Source organism: Aotus nancymaae, unplaced genomic scaffold (assembly GCF_030222135.1).
Source record: "Aotus nancymaae isolate 86718 unplaced genomic scaffold, 86718_ANA_hifiasm-v0.15.2.pri h1tg000006l, whole genome shotgun sequence".
NCBI classification, from domain to species: Eukaryota; Metazoa; Chordata; class Mammalia; order Primates; family Aotidae; genus Aotus; species Aotus nancymaae.
In genome coordinates, this window is record NW_026988417.1 from 49113729 (window position 1) to 49138190 (window position 24462).

The following is a 24462-nucleotide window of genomic DNA, read 5'->3' on the forward strand; positions in this document are numbered from 1 at the left end:
TTCAGTGAGAAAGGGAGGAAGAGATGGTATGATTGCAGGAACTCCAGTTTATGATCTCAGTCCACCTGTGCTCACTGTGGATGAAGTTAGTTGTTACCAAATTATATCAAATTGAAGACTATGTCTATTGTAAGGCGCACTATTATTTTTACAGATAACCAAGAAAGATAGACACTGCCCATTATCTTTGCATGGTGTTGTCAATTCTAAGATGGAAACTGCTTCCAGGAGACAGTAAGAAGTATGTCTTAGAATTGATGAAATATATTCTAACTCCCTCTATTACTCATAACAAAATCCACAATTTAAGGGTTTCCTATGTACCAGGCACTGCATCAAATGCTTTACATAATTTCACAACAGCCTGTGAGGTAAGTGTTATTCCCATTTATAGGTAAGAAAAGCTCAGAGAAGCTAAGTAACTTGTCCAAGTTTGCCCAGCTGGTAGAGACTATATAGGAACCGGGGCCAGTCTAACTCCAGACTTGAATTTCTAGGTCTTCTCACCTTCAGCAGAAAGCCACTAGATTACAGCCCTTGGGATGACAAATGGACTTGTTTCTGGGGTCCCTGGCCTCTCCCTCTCTTATGTTCTGGGTAGAGCTGCTAATGAAGGAAGAAAGTGAGGAAGGGCTCACAGGCGCATTCTTGGCTCATGGGGCAACTGGGAAGACAGCTCCATCTCTAGGTATATGAGAGTTAAACACAGGAGAAATGGGCTTAGAAGGGCACCAGAATTCCCAGAGCTGGTTCTACAGGAGAATATAAGAGAATAAGAAAGAGGGAGTCAGAAAGAAAGGAAGGTGAAGTTGGTACTTCAGAGCTCCGCGGGAGGGAAGTGACTGTGAAGCTGATGAATATGGTTCGAGGTTCCTGGCATGCATGTGCCTTTCCAAGAACCTGACGGGAACCTACCAGTTGTGAATTCACAATTTTATCTTCCTTTTCAATAAAAGGGCTCAAATTCTGAACATCTCAAGTTTCACAAACCTGGATCCTCCAGTTCTACTCTTGATGTTGATGAAAGCAGGTGTGGTTGGGGGTGGTGGGCCTCAGAGAAAGCTGGACAGGAGTGGGGCCACATGGGCAAACAGGAGAAGTGGGGGAACTATGACTATGAGAAAAAGCTATCTGCTTCCTTGGCCCTCCAAGTTTTATTTGGCCTGCAGAGGTAGACAATCTCCTGTCCCATTCCTTCAAAAATCAATCCCACAGACTGGCAGTGAGCAATTTTCCTCCATTTACTTTGAAGAAGTTGTTTTACCAATGAGCCCTGAAAGTGAGCAGATTCTCATGGAACTCTTAGGGTTTTTTTTTATTCTTTAACAATGTTTTAGTGCCTGTTTTATCATGGACATATTATTGTAGTAGTATATGTTTATAATTTATAAACAGATAACTATGCATATGACAGGCAATGAGAAATTTATTGATCAATAAAGGTCTGTGATCAAGAAGTTACGAGATTATTGCCCTATGGAGATATTTCTCTGTTCTCTTAAAGTTCTCCCATTAGAACGCTTACACACTGTTGGCAGAAGTGTAAATTAAGTCAACCTTTCTGGAAAGCAGTATGGCAATTCCTCAAAATGCTAAAAGAAGAATTACCATCCCACCCAGCAATCCCATTACTGGGTATAAACCCAGAAGAATATCATTCTACTATAAAGACATATGCAAGCAAATGTTCGTTGCAGCACTATTCACAATAGCAAAGATAAGGAATCAAACTAACTGCCCATCAATGACAGACTGGGTAATGAAAATGTGGTACGGATACACCACGGAATACTACGCAGCCATAAAAAAGAACAAGATCATATCTTTTGCAGAAACATAGATGGGGCTGGAGGCTATTATCCTTAGCAAAGTAATGCAGGAACAGAAAACCAAATGCTGCATGCTTAAGTGGAAGCTGAATGATAAGAACTTACGAACACGAAGAAGGAAACGGCAGACACTGGGGTCCACTTGAAAGGGGAGGGTGGGAGGAAGGAGAGGAGCAGAAAAGATAACTATTGGGTATTGGGTTTAATATCCATGTGATGAAATAGGTACAAACCCCCGTGACATGTGTTTACCTATGTAACAAACCTTGACATGTACTCCTCCAAACTTAAAAGTAAAAAAAAATAAGTTCTCCCCTTAAAACTTCTGGACAACAAGGTCATGGGTAAAATTGCAGTTACATTCATAGACTTCAAGGCTCAGTGTTTTGGACCTTTGCTTTACATTTCTTTCAACTTGGACAGTAAATTAAAATCATTGTTTTATTTTTCTCTTTTTCAGTTACTAGCCCAGTATTTGGAATTTGCCAAAGCTATATTCCTCAGAATTTACCTCAAGCACTCCTTTGTATCGGTGGAGGGTGAAGAACAGAGAAGAGGAAGAAAGGGGGAAGAGGAAAGAAACTTAAGGGATGTGGTGACTAATTGCAACGTGTAGATTGTATTTAGCTCATGATTCAAACAAACTAGATATCTGCTATTAAGGAATTATGATTGTTTTGGTGTGGTATTAATATTGTGGTCACATTTCTTAAGAATCTTTCTTTAGAGATAGATGCTGAAATGTTTGCAGATGAAATGACATGTCATCTGAGGTTTGCTTCAAAACAAAGGAGACATAGATGAGATGGCCTTGAATTCATAATTGCTGAAGATGGGAATAGGGCACATGGAGTTGTATTATACTCTTTTCTCTCCTTTTGTCTTGTTTGTAGTTTTTCATTGTAGGTTAAAATGAAGAAAATAAGTCAATCAAGCATGAAGTAGTCAGTGAGATTCTTACAGGCATCCCAACTTTGCCTCTTATCCACCCGACAGCCATGGAACTAGAAAGACAAGCACAATTTGCCAAGCATCAGAGTGGCATCTTGAACTGCTGGGCTTTGTTTAACGGTGACCTGCCTAGGAGGAGAACACTTTAGACCAGGGAGTGAACAGCTTGGAACTGGAGTGGCTCTACTGCTGGCAAAAGAGAGTTTGCTAATTCTCAAAGGGAAAAAAAATAAGACCATGAAACAGGATCACAATGCTCTTTAGACATCAAAGAATCATTACAAAACAAGATTTTGATGAGTTCAGTGTAAATGAATGAGGGCCATGCGGCTTCAATTTCCTTCAAAATACACAAGTCTTAAAATTCAAGGAAAAATGCCCTGTTAAACATGTGCTGAACTGAAATGCTTCGAGAGTCATTGAGCCCAAATGGGCCCTGGCTTTGCCCCAAGACTGGAACTTATTCCTGTTGGAATATGATTTCTCTACCTTACCCCATTTCCTCTATAAACTCTGCCTCCTTCCTTCCAGTTCCTAGTCCAAATCAGATGCTCAAAACACAGGACAAGACAAATCCAGGGATCAGCAACAACTTCTTTTTCCCTTTTCAGTTTCGATGAGAAACATTCTTGGAGACTAAATGTGGAAAACGTTTACTGGCAAATCCATAAAGCTTACCCTGTTGGTTTGAACTTTGAAAGTGTTGGGAATGGTTAATACAGTGGAAATGAAGTGGGGAGGAAATGGATGCTACGGCAATCCTGTGTCCCACTCACCCACGACTCATTCACCCCAGAAAGAATCCAACCACAATACTCTTGACCTTCCTGTGTGGATCTCCATTAGTACAAAGTTTAAAAAAAAACAAAAACAAACAAACAAAAAACTTCCCCAGGTCATGGAGTTCCTGGCTCAATACCTGACCCAGGTATGACTGAAGTCAGCAGGCAGAGAAGGAACTACTAAGGCCAGTCTTGCCACACAACCTTGACCCAGAGAAGGGGATACTGAAAAGCCAGACCAGGGTCTAATGGTTAGATGGAAACAGTTATAGAAAACAGGCAAGCAACCTCCCCATCTGAAAGCTGGGAACGCCCAGCTGGGTTTGATTTAAGGCTCTCTTTGGGCCTGTGAGCCCAAAAATGAATGTTCTTGTTGCATGAAGTCCATGCAGTTTGTCAGAGGTGTATGTTGCAGATTAGGTTCCAGTCAGTTAACCTAGGAGGTGGTGGGTGGTTGGAAGCCTTGGTTCTAAGAGCTTGGTGTGTTCCTGTGGCCCTGACTCCTGGGGCCCACCACAGTTCGCAGGAAGGGCATACACAAGGCTGCCCATAACTCCTACTGCTCTTGGTAGTTTCTCCAGGAGACCTCATCTTTCTGTTTTAGTAGGTAGGTAGGCAGACATGAGCAGGGAAGGCTACCCTTCCCACAACCAGGAATGTTAGGCAACCATCAGGTGATGGTCAGGCAGTTGTTAATTGTCTCTCTAAAATAATCATTGGTTGGAGCCAGGGTCAGGCAGTTTCCCAGTAAATAGAAAATGCCTGAAACTGGTGATGAGTTTCCTAATAAGATCTCAGGAGTTGGGTGAGTAGACTCAAGCATGCGCACTAAGATGCAAAATGGCGTTTAACTGGTATATGAATACGCAACTGATAAGGAGAAAAACCCCTCAAGTGAGCATGTGCACAACTTCAGTAAACACAGTGCGCATGCTCCCCTCCCAAGCCCAGGCCACTGCACATGTGGACAGCCCACTTCCAAGGGAGGAAACAGGGGAGGAGAGATGTAATCCCCTGGAAACATACCCACGTATGAAACACCAAGCCAAAGGTCAAACCACCCACCTGATCTCAAGTCACCCGCTTGGCCCTGTTCTAAGTGGACTTCCTTTTGTTCCTGCTGTAAAGCTGTGTAATACACTTTTCCTTCCTGCTCTAAAACTTGCCTCAGTCTCTCACTCTGCCTTATGCCTCTCGGTTAAAAATTCTTTCTTCTGAGGTGGCAAGAATTGAGGTTGCTACAGATTTGCCGCCAGTAACACTTCCGTAGCCCTAGATGATTTGAGTTTCAAAACTGGAATTGCTCATTTAATCTCCTGAGTCCCAAACTCCAGTGGGAATAAGCTATCCCCACTTAGTACTACTATCTCTACAGGGATAAGAAAATGAAGTGTAATTTTCTCTCCAGATTCTAGCATGAATATGGTTCCTAGTGATTCTACTTACAGACCAAAGATATCTGACTCCAAGCTAGAAAGAGCACAGCATTTCCTGGCTTCCTGGGAAGTCAGTCACACAGCTAGTGACACTAGTTTCCAGGACTTGTCATCCTCCAGCGACCATGCCTAGCTGTCTTTTTGGTAACTGTGTTCCTAAAATGAAGGTACTTTGAAAAGCGAGTCTCCAACTCACTGTGCTTCCGCTCAAAGCTCGCTCAGACTTTGTACCACAGGCATGAGCAGGTCACACCATTGGAATACAGCTCAAACAGAATAACTTTCAAGAATGATAGGAACTAAAAGTATTAAAAGTGGGAAGGAGAAGAAAACCCTCCAGCTTTCGGTAAATAGCTCATGAGGGTTTGGTGTGGGGAGAACCAAATGCATCACTAGTAGTAGCACCACACCACCAAATTCTAAGTTTTTTTCTTGGATTTTTGTTAGACTTAAATATTTAAAGAGAGAGAGAGATCCAAGATGGCTGATGATTAGCAGCTCAGGCACGTACCTCCCAGTGAAAGCGCGAAGAACGAGAGGACGCCAGACTTTCAGACGAATATTAGTTGCTCACGGACCAGGAGATTCCCAGTGGAAGAGCTCCACGGGTCGCCAGGGCGACTCTTGTGGCCGGCGTGGCGGTTTTGCTGGTGCCTTAGCACGCCAGTTCTTGGTGCAGAGTCCGGAGATTCCCGGGCAGAAAAGCACCATCAATCTTAACACCGCTGTTTTGGCCGGCTCAGTGGATTGCTCAGATTTCGGCGCAGGGAATCAACAAGTTGGACGTCAGAGACCCAGTTAGAAAGTCAGTAATTATAAAGACGACAGACAGACAAATATATAATGAAGGGAAGAAACCAGCGTAAAAAGGTAGAGAATACTCAAAATCAGAATGCCTCTCCCTCTTCAGGGGATTGCAATTCCTCATCAGTAACGGAACAAGGCTTAATAGATTACACGTGTGTTCCAATAACAGAAGCAGGCTTCAAAACGTGGGTGATAAGAAACTTCTGTGAATTAAAAGAACTTGTTCTAACCCAATGCAAAGAAACTAAGAACCTTGAAAAAAGGTTTGACGAAATGTTAACGAGAATGAACAATTTAGAGAAGAATATAAGTGAATTGATGGAGCTGAAAAACACAACACGAGAACTTCGTGAAGCATGCACAAGTTTAAACAGTCGAATTGATCAAGCAGAAGGAAAGATATCAGAAGTCGAGGACCAGCTCAGTGAAATGAAACGAGAAGACAAGAATACAGAAAAAAGGATGAAAAGGAATGAGCAAAGTCTCCAGGAAATATGGGACTATGTGAAAAGACCTAATTTACGTTTGATAGGTGTACCTGAATGTGATGAAGAGAATGAATCCAAGTTGGAAAATACTCTTCAGGATATCATTCAGGAAAATTTTCCCAACCTGGCAAGGCAGGGTAATATTCAACTCCAGGTAATACAGAGAACACCACAAAGATATTCTTCAAGTAGACCAACCCCAAGGCACATAATCGCCAGATTTATTAGGGTTGAAATGAAGGAGAAAATACTAAGGGCAGCCAGAGAGAAAGGTCAGGTTACCCATAAAGGGAAACCTATCAGACTTACAGCAGATCTCTCAGCAGAAACCCTACAAGCCAGAAAAGAGTGGGGACCAATATTTAACATCCTTAAAGAAAAGAACTTTCAACCCAGAATTTCCTATCCAGCCAAACTAAGCTTTATGAGTGAAGGAAAAATTAAATCTTTTGCGAACAAACAAGTACTTAGAGAGTTCACCACCACCAGGCCTGCTTTACAAGAGCTTCTGAAAGAAGCACTATACATATAAAGGAACAACCAATATCAGCCTTTCCAAAAATATATCAAAAAGCAAAGAACTTTAACACAATAAAAAATTTACATCAACTAATGGGCAAAACAGCCAGCTAGCATCAAACGGCGGTATTAAACTTATATATATTTTAATTGGATAAAAAGCCAAAACCCATCGGTATGCTGCATCCGGGCCCATTTTACATGCAACAATACACAAAGACTCAGAGAGAAAGAGGAAGATTTACCAATCAAACAGAGAGTAAAAATAAACCAATAAACAAAAAGCAGGAGATGCAATTCTCGCCTCTGATAAAGTAGACTTTAAAGCAACAAAGATCAAAAGAGGCGAGGAATGACATTACATAATGGCAAAAGGATCAATGCAACAAGAAGAGCTAACGATTCCATAGATCAACGAGATAGAAAATTAACAAGGATATTCAGAACTTGAACTCAGACCCGGAACAAGTAAACTTAATAAACATTTATAGAACTCTCCACTTCAAATACACAAAACATACATTACCACCTCACACCTATTCCAAAGGTGACTATATAATTGGAAGTAAATCACTCCTCAGTAATCGCATAGCATTTCATAGGTTTAAATTAAATATTGGTTGGCTGTTTGTTATCTTCTTCCCTTATTCCTTCCTGACTACATCATTAAGTATAATTATCAGTATAAAAGAGGTTTTCAATACCCATTACTAAATTGCATTCTAGCCTGGGCAAGAAATCAATACTCCCATTCTCTCTCCCTCTTTCTTTTCCTTCTCCCTCCTCCCCATTCTGTCTCTCTCTTTCTCTTCCTTTTTCCTCCTCCCTATTTTCCTCTCAAAAAAAAAAAAAAAAAAAAATTTAAAGAAATGTAACAAAAGCCAGGTGATGACTGAACAGGGCAATGACAATCCCAGTTATTCAAGTATAGTACTGCAACCTAAAACATCTAAGATGAGCCTAGCTTGTATCATTAGGAGCAAGGTCAACATTCCCTTCCACGGAAACCAACCAGGGGCTTCTTTATCACAGCTCACAACATTTAGGGGTTGGCCAAGATACGAGGCAAATTCGTTTAATTCGACTTAACTGTGCCCTGAGCCGTGCAGAAGCTGGGCACACAAACATTACTACACCCCAATATCTCCTCAGAACTCACCGGGTAAAAGTTCCTGATGATGCGTAGCACTGAGTGGGGACCCAGAGACGAGGGATACTTTTCGACAGTGGAAGTCGGGGTAAGTTGGCTTTCTAGCTGGAGTGAAGAGTTCTTAAATTGTAGGCCCATACGGATCACCTGGGGAGCTTATTTACAATGAAAACGGGGAGGCCTCATGAGAATCACCTGAAAAACTTAAGCATGAACATGGATGGACCCCACTCCCAAAGATTTTCATTTTAGTAGGATTTAGAGCCCCTCAAATATGCATTTAGAAAACAAACTCTGCCCTCACCTCTGATATGGGTGGTCCTCAGAACCTATACTGTTCTAAGGTCTTTATCCGCAAGTCTCTCCATGTGCAGGCCTGTAAATAGAGGCCCAGAAAGATGAGAAGGCTGTTTCCATGCTCATGCCCATAATGCTGGAAGTTATTTCCCCAGGTTCCCTTTAGGGTCTAGGAAATTCAGGAAAAATGCTCATGGAGGTCTGCGGGTGAGGGCCTGTAGGGAAAGAAAGTACTGTCGTTCATCCTTAGGGCGTGCTCTTTGCAGCCTGAGGGCTGTCCTAGATTCCCTGTGCCCTGATCTGTGCATTGGGACTCCACACCAAAACTCTGGTTTTGGGGTTTTTCTGTCAAATTCACTCTCGAGATCAAGGATCAGGTAGCAACGGACATATTTAAACAAGGAACTGCCCTGGTATAAACACACTGGATAGCAATAACTTAAGCATACCCTGAGGCTGACCCTGTACAGCAGACACACCTGCATGTGGTTTGGAGTTCCAAGCTAAGGAATCAGGGAGTGGCCAACCAGGAGGTGCATTCCTTATCTATGAGAAACAGCTGAACCCCCAGCCCATCCCAGGGAATGTAGGCTGTATAGGAGACCGATGCCCTTTGTTTTGGGTTAAGTCAAGGTTGCTGGGGGAGACTGTTAGGCAGAGGGTCCTAAGTGAGTATAAAACGCTGCCTTTTGCAAGTGGTTGGAATTCTGTCCAGCTTACCGCCATTGGACTATATGCAAGGCGGTTCTCCCGTCTAGCCCACTGCCACTGGACTCTCTCCCCTATATGTAAGCCCCCAGTAAAACCCCATGTCTCATTTGCCAGTTCTGGATGGTCTCTTCATCCTTTTGAACCTGGTGTCTTTCCCAGTGGAGTCCATAGGGGCCTGGCACAACATTCCAGATTGGTTTGGTCAATTCATCATAAATTATTGGCCTTCAAGGCCAAATCAGGTGTGCCTCAGTGATCTGCTAAATTGGACACGAGTTTTTCGTTTTGTTTTAAATTGAATTTGAATGCTTTCAGGCATTATATATTCATTCTGCAGTGGCCAGAGGCCTCATCACCTCCTTTTGTCTTATGCCTGAATGAATGATGCACATTTTAAAATAATTTCTGCCTGGCTCCTGTAGGCATTTGAGTTTGAGAACCCTGGGCCACACGCTACATTTGAATCCATTTACTGGATTAGTTCCAGTGTGTGAGCTGGGCATGAACTCAGGAAGACAAGAGTGTGTTGGTGTTAGGAAAATCCAGGAGGGTCTGTGCATCTGGAAGCACTAGGAATACAGGGCAAACTTCTCCCAATGCCAGGAGCCCAAAGCTCAGACAAAGGGTGGAGGAAGCCCAGCAGATCCACCAAGCTCTGCCTGCCTTTGGGATCCCACCACCCAGGGTAGTTAAGATAAGGCCTCCATCTTAGACATGCAGCCATCACCCATCAGCCCTGCTCCCAAGGATGCTACTGACCCAGCAGTCCTACTGTTCTGAATGATTGTTTTTCAAGCTTTGACAACAACCACAGTCAGCCCCCAACCTTTTTGCTGGTGCTACTTACCATCCCTGAAACACTTCCTCCTTCCACTCCTGATTCTGTCTCATTCCTCTCTAAGCACTTCAAGATCCAGCTTAAACCCCCAACTTCTCTAGAAGCTTTCCCTAATCAATTTCACCAACGTGGACAATCTCTGCCTCCTCTCAACTTACTACCTACTCTACCTTTCAACGACTTATTTCCATTTGCCTTGAATCATTGCTTGCATCTCTTACGTGTATAAATTTCAGCTCCTCAATTAGACTGTCAACTCCTAGGGGGTGGGTACCATGCCTCAATTCTTCTTGCCTGGATTCCTTAGAGAACACCACAGTACCTGAAATGTGTCACTAATTCAGCCATTAGTCAATTATCCCCAGTAGCATCAGAGAATAGCTGCACAGAATTCTCTCACAAAGCATACACGGCAACTGGAAGCTTCTAAGAAAGTCAGATAAATGTGGAAATGCCGTCCTGGCAATTCCCTGGCATCATACTTTCATAGATTGCTTGTGTCCACTCAGTTATTCAGCAGAAAAGTTGCCTTTGATTCACGTACTTGTAGAAGAGAAAATTCTTAAGTGGTATTAGGGCCTTCCTTCAGTTAGGCTATAAAACTGAAAGCAAACGAATGTTAAGATCCCTCAATGGCAGGAATCCTTGTGTAGGAATAGCAGGAATCTGTAGTGGGTGGAGTGATGGCCCCCAAAAGATGTCTACCCAGAACCTGTGAATGTGACCGTATCTGGAACAAGTGTCTTGTAGGCAATTAAGGATCTCAAGATAAGATTACCATGGAATATCCAAGTAGGTCCTAAATCCAATGATAAGTATCCTTATAAGAAGAGGAGAAGGCAAAGAGAATTGAAGAGAACACTGAGGAGAAGGCCATGTACAGACAGGTGGAGACAGCGGTAGAGTTACGCAGCCACAAGCCAAGGAACACCTGCAGCCCCCCAAAACTAAAAGAAGGCAAGAAAGGATTCTCCCCTACAGCCTGCACAGGGAGCATGACCTTGCTGACACCTTGATTTCAAGCTTCTGGATGCCAGAACTGTGGGAGAATAAATTTCTGTTGTTTTAAGATATCCAACTTGGGGTAATTCGTGACAGCAGCCCTAGGAAACCAATATAGCAATGAACAAGGATAGCAGATGGGAGTGGGTGGGCAGGGAAGAATACCATGGCACTGGGTTTCAAAGATCGTAACCTCGGCATTCACAGAGGGAGGAAGGAGCCTTTTCATAATCTCTGCCACTGTCCATTTGTCTAGAAAAGCTTCCACAGGGTCATTATGCCCTCAGAGATGCTCATGGTTCAGATTTAAGCCAGATACTTTCTCTTAGAGACTGGGGGTTATATTCTAATAAGATGGGACCAGATAATCCTGAAATGCAGAGTCCCCAGAACAAATGATCTGCTACCGAGAACCTAGCTCTATTTATCAAAGATCACCTGCTGTGTTAGACAAATTGGCTGGTCCAGCTAATTACAAAGGAGGCACAGGCTAACACCACATAGTCATGGGTGGTAACACAGTCCAAATGTGACCAGCCAAGCTTTTCTGATCTGGGCTCTATAAACTCTAGTTGAAGTCTCTGTTTTCATTTGCCCACTGACTGCAATTTACACATAAGCCAACTCTTGCTATTTTTCCCATCTGCTTAGGTTAGTAAGAAGGAATATATTTTTGCAAATGTTCCAAACGTGAGGTGCACACACAGCAACACTTTTCCTATGATTGCTAGAAGCCATTCACATCAGTCTGTAATCCTTCTTCAAAGCTTACTAAGAAAAGGAGCCAGAAAAATATCACTAGAGGTTGGTGACATGAGGCATTTCCTCACATAAAATGGACATGGGTCCTGTAGGAAATTGTCTTTATTTTTCAGAGATGCACAATGATGTATTTAGGGGTGAAATGTCACGATGGCTACGATTTGCTCCAAACCAATGCAACAAAAAAATAGATGAAGCAAATGTGGCAAAATGTTAACCATTAAATCAAGGCAATGGAAATATGTGTGCTCAGGGCATGTTTCTTTGTATCCCAGAGGCTTAAAGAGCATCAAAAATCAAAATAACATGAATATATAGGTTTTATACATAGGGTTCTTTTTTTACTGATACTATACCTGTTTTCAGGTATGGAGACTGATTGTCTCAATAAAGGGATGATGCCTGCTTGCAATTATAAATATCCAGCAGAGGCATACAAGATCTATGCATACAAGCTCTGTTCTTAACTCCTCTTCAGTATTTATGGAGGGAAGAGAAGATGCATCTATTGAGGAAAAAGAGTACCAAGAAAAAAGCAGCACTGTCACTGAAGCAAGGAAAAACATGCCTTGTTAAGAAAGCCCTGCATCTGGTAACACGGGGCTTTTTTGTCAAGTCAGACAGCTAAGCATGCCGCTTTAAACTGCTGGCAGGGCGCTTTGTCCAAGTGCATCTAGTGTATGTGGAATTTCTTCCTCTAAATGGATATATCAGCTGGGGAACGGACTCGGGTCCCACCCCCAGCACACTAGGCACACAAACACACACAGGCACGGACAGAGAGGGGACTCACAGTTCCGAATACAGGAAGTGCAGGTTTCCCACATTGTCAATGTAGTTAGCAGGACTGAGCCAAGGCAAGACCAGCAACAGAAGCGCCTTCATTCTCCGAGCAGTGTGCTGCTTTCTCCCTGGCCACCTTCTGTCAGCTACAAGGGCCCAGACCAGCCAAGCTCCTTTAAGCAAACCTTGCCATGCCCCCACAATCAGTAGATCATAAAGAATTTGACTGAGAACCTTTAGATTAAGCCACGTTAATAAATCACGGGCCCGTAAGAAGATTATGCTCTCTGATTCTCAGATAAGCAGATGTAGGAACACAGGGACCCACCATGGTTGGCGAGAGGGCTTAGGCTGAGAGCAGGCAGGCTGATGCCCAGGAAAGGAACCAGCCCCTCCTACAGGATGCGGACTGGTTCTTGGGAAGCAGCTGGTACATTTACATCACCGGCTGGGAGCAGACAGGCTGGGAGCTAAAGTGTGTTGGAAGAGGGCATGAACATGGCACATTCAGGCCCCACAGTGTGGATGATTAAATAATCAAAAGCTGCCCTCCAGCTTGCTAGAGTGGCACTGTAAGAAATTCCCATCTTTGGAGCAGCCTGGAGATCTGAGCTTAAAGCGAGCCTTCAGATATGATAACACAGGAGTGGCTGAAATATGAACCAACTCCACCTCCCCCCGCACTGTATGTGTATTTAGAGTACGATTGAAAACATTTCACTGATCACCGTCTCGACTACACTGACATGTGCAAGAGATGTGACAGTGACAGTTTCCTTGCTAATTTTGGAAATTGGCTCTACAGAAGAACAGGCTGTGCCATTCTCTGTTGGAATAACAAAGAGTCCCAACAGACACAAAGTTCTGTCCAAATAATGAACAGGTTCCTGTCTGGTGAGGAGAGGGGTCACTCCATTCTTCCTTCTCCCTGCGGGGGTTGAACTGAACTCGGACATGAGCTGTATGGCTCTTGCTGTTTCATTTAAGCTCCCAAGCCTCAGTCACCTTCCCTTGGAAATGGAGCTAATTATGCCTTATCTGCCTGGCCTATCAGGGATGGGCCACATCCCCTCTTCCAGCTTTAAGATCTGGGATTTTAGACTGCATCACCTGACTCAACAGTAGGACTTCTTTGCAGGCCTAAGCTCTGGAATGCCACAGAAGTCTCCAGGACTCCCCCTTACCCCATATTCAAGAAGATTAAAGTCTATTTTGCCAACTCAAGGCCAGAATCTTCGTAGACATGTTCAAAGGGATAATTACATTCATCGCATCAATGACAGCCAAGCAATGATAGCAAACTCCACTCCACAGGAAGAAGACCAGAGAAAAGTCTACAGGATGAGACCAATTGTGATGAACTGAGTAGTAATTAGGAATTTGGCATTAGAGGCAGGACTACAAGCGTATAAATATAGAAGACTCTTAGAATGTGCAGATTTAAGGCCAGGCGTGGTGGCTCATGCTTGTGATCCCAGCACTTTGGGAGGCCGAGGCGGTGGATCACTTGAGGTCAAGAGTTTGAGACCAGCCTGGCCAACATGATGAAACCCCGTCTCTACTAAAAATACAAAAAATTAGCTGAGTGTGGTCACAAGTGCCTGTAATCCCAGCTACTTGGGAGGCTGAGGCATGAGAATTGCCTGAACCTGGGAGCCTGAGGTTGCAGTGAGCTGAGATCACACCACTATACTCCAGCCTGGGCAACAAGAGTGAAACTCCATCTCAAAAAAAAAAAAAAAAGAAAAAAGGAAGAAAATGTGCAGATTTAACTTTGACAGTTTACGGTGGAGATGAACAATCTTGATAAAACATGGCATGTAATAATTCATAATTTTGTTGAGGTCCAAATTTGAATTCTATTCTCTGGAAGGCTGCTCTGCAAGAGTGAGTCAGAGCTCGTGGAAAGCATCGGAAAGGAAGTTCGGTTTGATATTTAGGTGCTGGGGTTAGAGAAGCTTGAGGTTTGAGTTCTAGCTCTGCCGAATACTAGCTGTGTGACGCTGGGCATGTTTGCTTAACCTTTCTGAACCTTCATGTCCTCCCCTGTAAAAGAAAGACAATAGTAATAGTGCTTAACTCAGAGTGCTGGTAAGAAGGTGAAATGAGACAATGCCCTTAAAGAACAAAGCCATTAGCTTATTGTTTTTCATTTTGTTTTGTTTTTTTAGAGATGGAGGTCTTGCTCTGTCACCCAGACTGGAGTGCTGTGGCACAATTATACCTCACTGCAGCGGTGAACTCCTGGGCTCAAGCAATCCTCTTGCCTCAGCCTCCCAAGTAGCTGGGACTACAGGTACATGACACCATGCCTGGCTAATTTAAAAAAAAAAAAATTAAATCTTTTTCAGAGATGAGGGCCTCTCTATGTTGCCCAGGTTGGTCTTGGACTTTTGGCCTCAAGCAATACTCCTGCCTCAACTTTCAAATAGTTAGGATTATAGGTGTGAGCCACTGCACCTGGATCTACTGTTGCTAGTAACCATTAGCAACAGTGAATGAACCTAGCTGGAAGCTTAGCATCTGTCTCCAAGAGGCGTGGTTATTCTTTTCTTATCCCTTCTTTCCTCCTATACTATTAGGGAAGTGACATGTTGTAGTCTTTTCCTAAATACGGAGTTTCACAAAGTCCTGAAGCACGCTGTTTTTGCTAGGCCCTCCTGTATAGATCAGAACTCTTAAGCAGCATGATGTATTAAAGGTTGAGGACTTCACATTGGTATTGGATTGTATTTCTGATGATCTTGGACATGTCAGATTGCTTCTGACATTTGCTACATCTTTTATTAGAAAAGGATGCCTGCCCATTCACCACCTTGCATTTAAAGGGGAGGAAATTAATTAATTAATGTGACTACAATATAAATATGAAGGTATACTGTTTGTTCCTTTATGGTCGCCATTGCAACCATGGCTGGCTGCCTAGCAAATATTTAATCTCCCCTTCTTCTTTATAACAGAACCTGGGTTTTGTTTATGCTGGTACTACACATAGACTCTCTCACAGATGGGCAGCTCTATAACACAATAGTGACTACTGAGGTATGAGCAGAAATTCCTGGGGAAGGCATCCCAGAAAGCTCTTTAAAGGGGGGTGTCTCCATTGGCACAACAAGCTCTTTAAAGAGAGGTGTTGGCCGGGCATGGTGGCTCACACCTGTAATCCCAGCATTTTTGGAGGCTGAGGCAGGCGGATCACGAGGTCAGACCATCCTGGCCAACATGGTGAAACCTCGTCTCCATTAAAATACAAAAAATTAGCCGGGTGTGGTGGAGCGTGCCTGTAGCCTCAGCTACTTGGGAGGCTGATGCAGGGGAATCGCTTGAACCCGGGCAGTGGAGGTTGCAGTGAGCCAAGATGGCACCACCGCACTCCAGCTTGGCAACAGAGCAAGACTCTGTGAAAGGAAGGAAGGAAGAAAGGGAGGGAGGGAAGAAAGAAGGGAGGGAGTAAGGGAGGGAGGGAGATGTCTCCACTGGCACATTGTACATTGTACTTCTCCCTGCCTGCCTAGTTCTTTCTGCCTGGAACAAGCAGCCATTTTGAGACTGTGAGGTGACAAACTTGAGGATGAAAGCTAAGCTGATTCCTGCTGGCATCATGGCAACATCATAGTAATCCTGGGCTTCCTACCTCTAGATTTTGTGTTACATGAGAACAACAAAATTTCTACCTGGTTAAACCAATATAACATAATCTTCTATTACCTGTCACCTGATGTAATCCTAATTAATACAATCCCTTGGGGCTAAAATCTCACCCTCAAAGGGACAGAGATTGCTCCATAGCTTCCTTGCCAGTAAATAGCTCTAACCCTAATCCTTGCCCTATTCTTTGCCTGGCTATCCTATTTATCCTTAAATGTCATCTCAGATATCACTGATCATCTCCTATTTTCTTGTTTTTTTTTCTTTTCACTAAACAGAGTTTCTTTAGAGGCCAGGAGAAAGTTGGGTTCAGAGTTAGAAGGTCACAGTAAAGATGCATGTCAAAGCACAATTATTATGAGATGCTTAGTCCGGCTGAAATGACCAGCAACACTAGTCCATGCCTACTTTTATAGGTAATAGTCCCCTGTATTTTTCCTTTCTGCAATAAAGCCTTCCCCACTTTGCAGCTGTATTGTCCTAAACACAATACCCTGGATGGAAGTAAAGGTCAACAGAGGTTCCAGGGCAGACTTTTGGAGAAGAAGCTTCCAAGACATCGGATGCAAAGTTAATATTACCAGCCAGTCTTCAGCCACGTGTGTCTTGGGCCAATTATATCACATTTTCATTCATGGCTGTTTTCAAATTATTGAACAATGAACTCTCTATTCATGGTAATAAATACTTGAGAAGGGTCAGTTTTATTATCTTCCATTTTTAGAAAATAAGAGAGTAGATGCAGCAAACCACCGTGGCACACATACACCTATATAACAAACCTGCATGTTCTGCACATGTATCCCAGAACTTAAAAATAAAAGAAAATAAGAGAGAAAGTAAAGGGCAGAGTGGCTTGTCCTGTGAAACAATTCATGTGTGTTTTCAACTTCTCTCTTTTGCCTTTGAAAGGTCATTTCCTTAGAGGCAGAAATCACAAGTTATTTTTCTTTCATTCAGGGCCTGACCTATTGTGAATCCTTGCTAAATGCTGTGTATGCAGATGCTGAGATTACACAAAGAAGAGGTGGTCTTGATCCTAAAGTAAGTCTCGCTCAGGATCAAGACGTAAAAGCTTGGCGTCCACACACCCTCTCATTGATAGTCTGGGTCAAGAGAGATGACCAGATGGGCCCTCTGCAGGGGCCCCACTACATACTGGTAGTGGCTTTCAGTTAGGAAGGCTGCCATTCAACTCAGTAAGTCCATCACCCCCCTGGAAATTCTCTACGGTAGACCCAAGTGATGGAGACTGTAAGCATTTGAGAGGGCAGTCAACAGAATTAGCCAGGAGATTCCAACCAAGAGCTCTCTAGTCTGAAAGCAGATATCCAAGGAATCAATGATTTAGCCAGTCATGCACACCCACAGCAGGTCCTGAATGTTTCACTCAAGTATTTATATTTAGTAGTTAGACAAATATTGTTTACAAATAAAACGAATTCTGGAGAAAAGAGGCAGCGTTTGTTTAAAGAGGTGATGCTGTCTGCCTGCGCCCTGATTTCAGTCTCCTGTTGGGCAACAGATGCAGAAGTTTCAGTTAGACAGGAGGTATACACTCAGGAGATTACTGTACAACAAGGTGATTATAGTTCATGTATTGTGTACTTGAAAATTACTGAGCGAGTAGATTTTAAGTGTTTTCATCACAAAAAAATGGTACATATATGAGGTAACTCAGGTCAACTGGCTTGCTTTAGCTATTTCACAATATATACATATTTTAAAACATAGTGTTGTACATCATGTATATAGTATGTATGTCAATTAAATTAAAAAATTTAAAACAATTTTACTTAGATGTATATTTATTGAATAAAGTGATGTGAAAGATCAAGCAAACCAATACAAAATTTATTTTATTTATTTATTTATTTTGAGACGGAGTTTCACTTTTGCTGCCCAGGCTGAAGTGCAATGGTGCAATTTTGGCTCACTGCAACCTCCACCTCCCGGTTCAAGCGATTCTCCTGCCTCAGCCTCCCGAGTAGCTGGGATTACAGGCATGTGCCACCACACCCAGCTAATTTTGTACTTTTTTAGAAGAGACAGGGGTTTCTCCATGTTGGTCAGGCTAGTCTTGGACTCCTGACCTCAGGTGATCTGCCCCTCAGCTTCCCAAAGTGCTGGGATTACAGTTGTGAGCCACCTTGCCAGCCCAACCAATGCAAAATTTATAAACAAAAGCTATGACAACACTCCCATACAAGCAGCCACCAGCCCAGAGGCCTCAGAGAGAAAAGTAAAGAAAACACTTGCCTCCTGGCAACCTCTTAGTTTTCTAAGTTCAAGGGCCTTCAGACGTATTAACTACTTCTTAAGTTCTTCTTAATATCCCTCCTAAGGGGAGGAAGATGGGACCTAGTGGCCCATCACAGGCCCAAAGCCCAAGAGAGTTCCATAGTCAGGTTCTAGGTTAGTTTCAAACTCTTAATCCTTGCCAATAAAACGTCAGGGGGCGGGAGTCGAGGGAGTGTATATTAGGCATATGATGACTAATACATAGAATATATTTTTGGAAATGTTGGATTCAACCTACTTAGGAAGCAGAAGTGTGGAGGCTTGAGAGCATGTGTTGAGGCCCACGCTTCCCTGATGTGGGGGCGTCCTCTCTAGAGAGCTGCTGTGGGCGCTTGTGAAGGACTCACTCAGAGGCTGCAGCTTAAAAAGGTGACTCAGTTTCAGTTAGTTTTGGGTTCTCTCTTCACTGCCGTTTTCCAAATGTGCATCTCATCAGCTGAGTGTTCATCAAGCCTCCATTTTGGGCTTCCTTGAGGTATATGTGGGTCACACAGGCTGCAGGGGTTGAGGGTGAATGGAATTCCCAGTCTGCTTCAGGCAGCTGAGGAGCAGTGTGTCATGTTTCTCCTGAAGACCTCACAGACTCCCAGCAGTCTCCTCCTAGCCCTTCCCCTTCCCCTTCCACACCTCCCTTCTGGCCTCACCCTCAGATCCACACACCATCTCCCTGTTTCTAGAAACACTCTCAGGCCCAAAGCAGTCCTGGATGAGGGGATGAGGAGGCGTGGCTGGTTTTCACTTGCTCCCCAGAGGATGCTTCCACTGCTGTCTTCCGTCTCCCCACTCTTACTCCTGGGGTGGGCAGAATAATTACCCCCAAAGATGTCCAGCTCCTAATCCTCAGAACCTCTGAATATGTCACTTTATATGACAAAAGAGACTTTGCAGATGTAATTAAGAATCTTTTTTTTTTTCTTTGAGATAGAGTCTTGCTCTGTTGCCTAGGCTGGAGTGTAGTGGTGCAGTCTTGACTCACTGCAGCCTCTGCCTCCCAGGTACAAGTGATTCCCGTGCCTCAGCCTCCTGAGTAGCTGGGATTATGCACCACCACGCCCAGCTAATTTTTATATTTTTAGTAAAAACAGGGTTTCACACATTAGCCAAACTGATCTCAAACTCCTGACCTCAAGTGATCTGACTGCCCCAGCCTCTCAAAGTGCTGAGATTATAGGCGTGAGCCTCCATGCCCCACCTAAATTAAGAATCTTGAGATGAAGGCATCACCTTGGATTATCCAGGTGGGGCCAAGGTAATCACATGAGTCCTTATAGGAGGGAGGTAGGAGGGTCAGGGTCACAGAAGGAGATGTGAGGATGGAAGCAGAAGCCAGAGAGAGCCTGGAAGATGCTATGTGGCTGGCTCTGAACATGGAAGAGGGGGCCATGAGCCAAGGAATGCAGGCAGCACTAGAAGCTGGAAGAGGCAAGGAAAGGGATTCTCCCCTGGAGCCAACAGGAATGCCGCCCTAGTCCACTGACAGGTGTGTTCGACTTCTGACCCTCTGAACTGTGTGATAACAAATTTGTTTGTTTTTTTCTTTTTTGAGACAGTCTTGCTTTGTCACTTAGGCTGAAGTGAAGTGGTGCTTCACAGCTCACTTTACCCTCCACCCCCAGGCTCAAGCAATCCTCCCACCTTAGCCCCTTGAATAGCTAAGACTGCAGGCACACATCACCAGGTCTAGCTAATTTTTAAATTTTTTTGTAGAGATGGGGTCTTGCTATGTTGTCCAGGCTGGTCTTAAGCTTCTGGGCTCAAGTGAGCCACTGCGCCCAGCAATTTGGATTGTTTTAAGTCACTAAGTTTGTGATCATTTGTTATAGCAGCAACAGGAAATGAACACAGCTCCCCAGCATCAATGTATAATTGCAACACATCAGGAACACGGGCCCACGGTGAGTGTGGAGGGAGCTCCACTGGGCTCTTTCTCCTCCTCATGCTCTTCATCCCCCTGCCCAGTGTGGCCCCCACTCTTGAACCTGGCTCCGTGCCAACTCCTGTTAGCATCGGCCTCACCTTTGACTCCAGACCTACTTCTTTCCCACCAACGCCTCTCACGCTTGTGCAAAACTTTCAGCAAAGGTCACACATAGACTCCTTTACCCACTCCTCCTTTAACCACATCTACTTCTGGGGAATGGGAGAGGGAGGGCATCCTAGTTTAAACACCAGCAATAACAGCTGCAAGCCCAAAACCCGAGTTGGAAGCATCTGGTTCAACATCTTGGAGAGAAAAATGAATTCACTGACATAATGAGCATGGAAAACACGTGCTAAGCATTACACCCAGGCCATTGCTTTTGATGCAAACTTCCATGTTAGAGAATCCATGCGTGTCCCAAAAGACAAAGACTCAGATTCATGACCTAAGGTATGTGAACTTTAAAAAAAAATACCTCCACTTGCTTCTTGCCCTTGTCATGACAGGAACCAGGATAAACACCAGCTTCCAAATTTCCTCTCACAAAATAATTGTGCATGACTGTTCACCCTTTATTAAGCACCTTAAATGTTCTCAATGCCCAGCAACATGACAATGTAAGTGGACAAAATAAGAGGCAGCCAGATGGGACAGGTGATGTCAGCCACCAGCAGTGGCAGTCACACCAGAATCCTGCCACTGGTGTGGGTGTGTGGGTGTTGGTGTGTGTGTGCGTGCGCAACTCAGTGACTTGGCCACCAAGTTAGCACAACACATTGCTTGGAGGACAAAAATTTCCTAAATTTCTCATTTTAAAACTTAATTGAGAACGCCTCACACTTCCTCAAAGGACAGTTGTGCCTTGTCAATTCCAATACAGAGGAAATTCTAATAATCAGGGGTCAAACTGGGACACATTTTTTCTTTCTTCTTAAGTGAAAAAGCAAGCAGTGCCCATCAGGAAATCCTTTTGGGGCCCATGAGCCTCAGAGAAAGTTGCTCATACACCTTCTCTGGTATATTTCACATTTCAACACACACACACACAAGATGAGCCGTCACAAAAGGACAAATACTATATGATGTCATTTACATGAAGCACATAGAGCAGTCATATTCATGGAGACAAAAAGTGGAATGGTGGTTGCCAGGGACTGGGGGAAGGTGGAATGGGGAGTTCATGTTTAATGGATATGGAGTTTCCATTACGGAAGATGAAAAATTTCTAGAGATGGATGGTGGTGATGGTTGCACAATATGGGACAGTACTTACTACCATGGCACTGTACACTCATAGTGATTAAAAATGGTAAATTTCATATTACATTTTACTACAATTTTAAAAAATCCATAAACACACACATATAACGCAACTCTACCAGATGCTGTTTCCTCACACTGAACCATGACTATAAATACCTTGCTGTTTTTTAATTTTGAATGGATCATTTCATTGGTTGTAACGAAAAAGAGAAATGAGCATTCCACGGAGCCCCAGGACACTGAAGGCCACGCAGCCCTCAGGAGACAGGGGAGTCCAGCTGTCCCTTTGGGGCAGGGCTTCCTGGCTTGCTGAGGGGGCCCTACCTGGTTTGAAAGTGGTGCTCAAGGTCGCAGCGTTGCAGCACCTGGGTGCAGTGCTCCCTGAACGGGCAGGTCACCAGCAGCTTGTTGAGGAGTTTGTTGACCAGGATGCTGGACTTCTTGCAGTGCTGCAGAACCAGAGGCTTGCGGTCCATGGGGCAGAAGTCCTTCTCCACCAGGAAGTTGGTGAGGCAGAGGGTGCAGTAGGTGTGTCCACACGGAGTGTCCAGGGGGTCCAGCAAAGCCTGCAGGCAGATGTGGCAGATGAGGTCATCATCCACTTCCTCTGGGTAGCTGTAGAAGTGGTTTTCCTCCAGGGAGTGGGCTTGGCCGCATACCGCACACAGGGGTTCAGGGTCACTGGCAGGCTCTGGCTGGTTCATGGTCAACGGGGAAGCAGTATGACAAGAAACTCAGTCACACAATATTTCCTTGGGAGCAAGTCAAGATCTAGGAGCCATCCACACACCTAAAAGAGAATAAGAAGGTTCACTTTTGCTTCCCAGCACATGAAAGGTTTATGCTTATGGTAGATATGGGAAACTGAGCTACAATTCAGAAGGCCATGGTTGAGTGTCTACTCTGGAGTGATTGACAGGAACTTGAGCACGACCCATGGCCTCCTTGTGCCTCCATTTTTCCACGCATGCCAGTGGGAGTAATGTTCACCTTTAACATCCTCACATTGGTGTGGTAAGAATCATTTGGGTAATATCTGGGAAATAAAGTAACTCAAAAGCAATATGCCCTAAAAAATGTAATTTGTAACTAAAAAACGTAAAACTGTGATTAAAGTTACTCAAAAGTAATATGCTCTAAAAAATGTAATTTGTTAAGAAAATTAAATAGACCAGTGATTTACAAAATTCTCATCAGATCAGGATAAGAAAAAAGAAAAACAGTTAATGCTGTGATGGCTTTCTCTTATCTTTCTTCCCTACCTTTCTCCCAAACTCAGAAGATGTAGGAGATCAGAGCTTTCAACTAAGTCGTCTGAGAGGAAATAGTGCCATTGAGCCTTTCGTATTTTCACTATGATAAATGCACTGTTGTCTCCTGTAAGCATTTCACTCAGTTGGTCATTAGTGGCTAAGTGGGCTCTGGACACACTGCCTGGGTTCAAATCCCACCACTAAGGGGCAATGATTTCAGACTCTGTTTTCACATTTGTAAAATGGGGATAATCACAGCGTACTTCATAGAACTCTTGTGAGGATGAAATGAGATATGATACATAAAGCTCTTAGATGTGCACCTACCACATATTAAGTGCTCAATAATTCTTACACGTATTTCTTGCTGAATTCACTGTCTCTAGTCTAGATCTGTCGGCCAAGAAACTGAAAACTAGAGCTCCTATAAAGGGCCTTTTGGCTTTGTTCTAATAGGACTCTTTTATTCCATTTGATATTTCTTTTTTTTTTCTGTTTTTTTTTTTTTTCTTCTATTTCTGTTTGAAGTGGAGTACAGTGGCACAATCTCCACTCACTGCAACCTCCACCTCCCAAGTTCAAGTGATTCTCCTGCCTCAGCCTCCCAAGTAGCTGGGACTACAAGCACGTGCCACCATGCCCAGCTAATTTTTGTATTTTTAGTAGAGACAGGGTTTTGCCATGTTGGCCAGGCTGGTCTCGAACTCCTGGCCTCAAGCAATCCACCTGCCTTGGCCTCCCAAAGTGCTGGGATTACAGGTGTGAGCCACCACATCCAGCCTAGATATTTCTTTTAAACAGTAGAATACTATCACAATACATATTTTCCTTTAACATAGATAGGAGTCAGCAATAACCAAGTTTTTCAACATGCTTGCTTTGCATCTAGAAAGTCTCTTGGGTAGACAGTCAATAAAATAGTTTTCAAGCATCAACTCTGAGCTAGGTCGTGAGTTGGATATGCAGACCTTTGAGAGAGACATAAAGGATACGCTTCTGCTCTCAGGGAGTCCTCAGTCCAGAGGGGACACGGACATGCACACAAGTAGGATCCCAGATCATCAGTGCAAACTAGGGCTCTGGGGCAACTTTCATGGTGATAAAGAATCCTGCCTCGGCCAGGTGCAGTGGCTCACGCCTGTAATCCCAGCATTTTGGGAGGCCAAGGCAGGTGGATCACCTGAGGTCTGGAGTTCAAGACCAGCCTGGCCAATATGGCAAAACCCCGTCTCTACTAAAAATAGAAAAATTAGCATGCATCTGTCATCCTAGTTACTTGGGAGGCCGAGGCAGAAGAATTACTTGAACCCGGGAGGCGGAGGTTGCACTGAGCAGAGATCGGGCCACTGAACTCCAGGCTGGGCAACAGAATGAGACTCTGTCTCAAAAAAAAAAAAAAAAAAAAATGAATCCCACCTTTTCCCTCAGCCCCAAATCAACTTTCCTCTTTTCCAAAAGTCAATTAAAAGACCTTATTATTTCCACAAGAACATAAAGACACATGAATAACCTAACAGGAAATTAGCCACATTTGGAAACAGCCCAGCAGTCATAAACTGTATTATATCTCCTCTCTTTTCCAAATAAAGTTGGAGGTTGTTTGTAGAAACACAGCCTTATCTCAAAAAGAAAATACATTGGCTTCAGGCTTTCATTGAGTCAGCTTTGTGGTTTACATTTCTGTACTGCAGTAACATGCCTGAGAGGACACTCTAGTGAAG

At 43.7% G+C, this 24462-nt stretch overlaps 1 protein-coding gene across 4 annotated transcripts in view; it reads right to left on the reverse strand.

The window, feature by feature from the left end:
- LNX1 (ligand of numb-protein X 1) overlaps positions 1-24462 on the reverse strand; it is a 124792-nt gene that overhangs the window by 84623 nt on the left and 15707 nt on the right. For 3 of the 4 annotated variants that reach the window (XM_064367101.1, XM_012441094.3, XM_012441095.2), the window contains exon 3: positions 21813-22278. In XM_064367101.1, the coding sequence (XP_064223171.1) occupies positions 21813-22192 (380 nt within the window). In that variant the 5' untranslated portion in view covers positions 22193-22278. Of the gene's footprint in view, positions 1-12365; positions 12726-21812; positions 22279-24462 lie in introns of those variants that run through there. The other variant, XM_012441097.3, reaches the window with a different exon arrangement.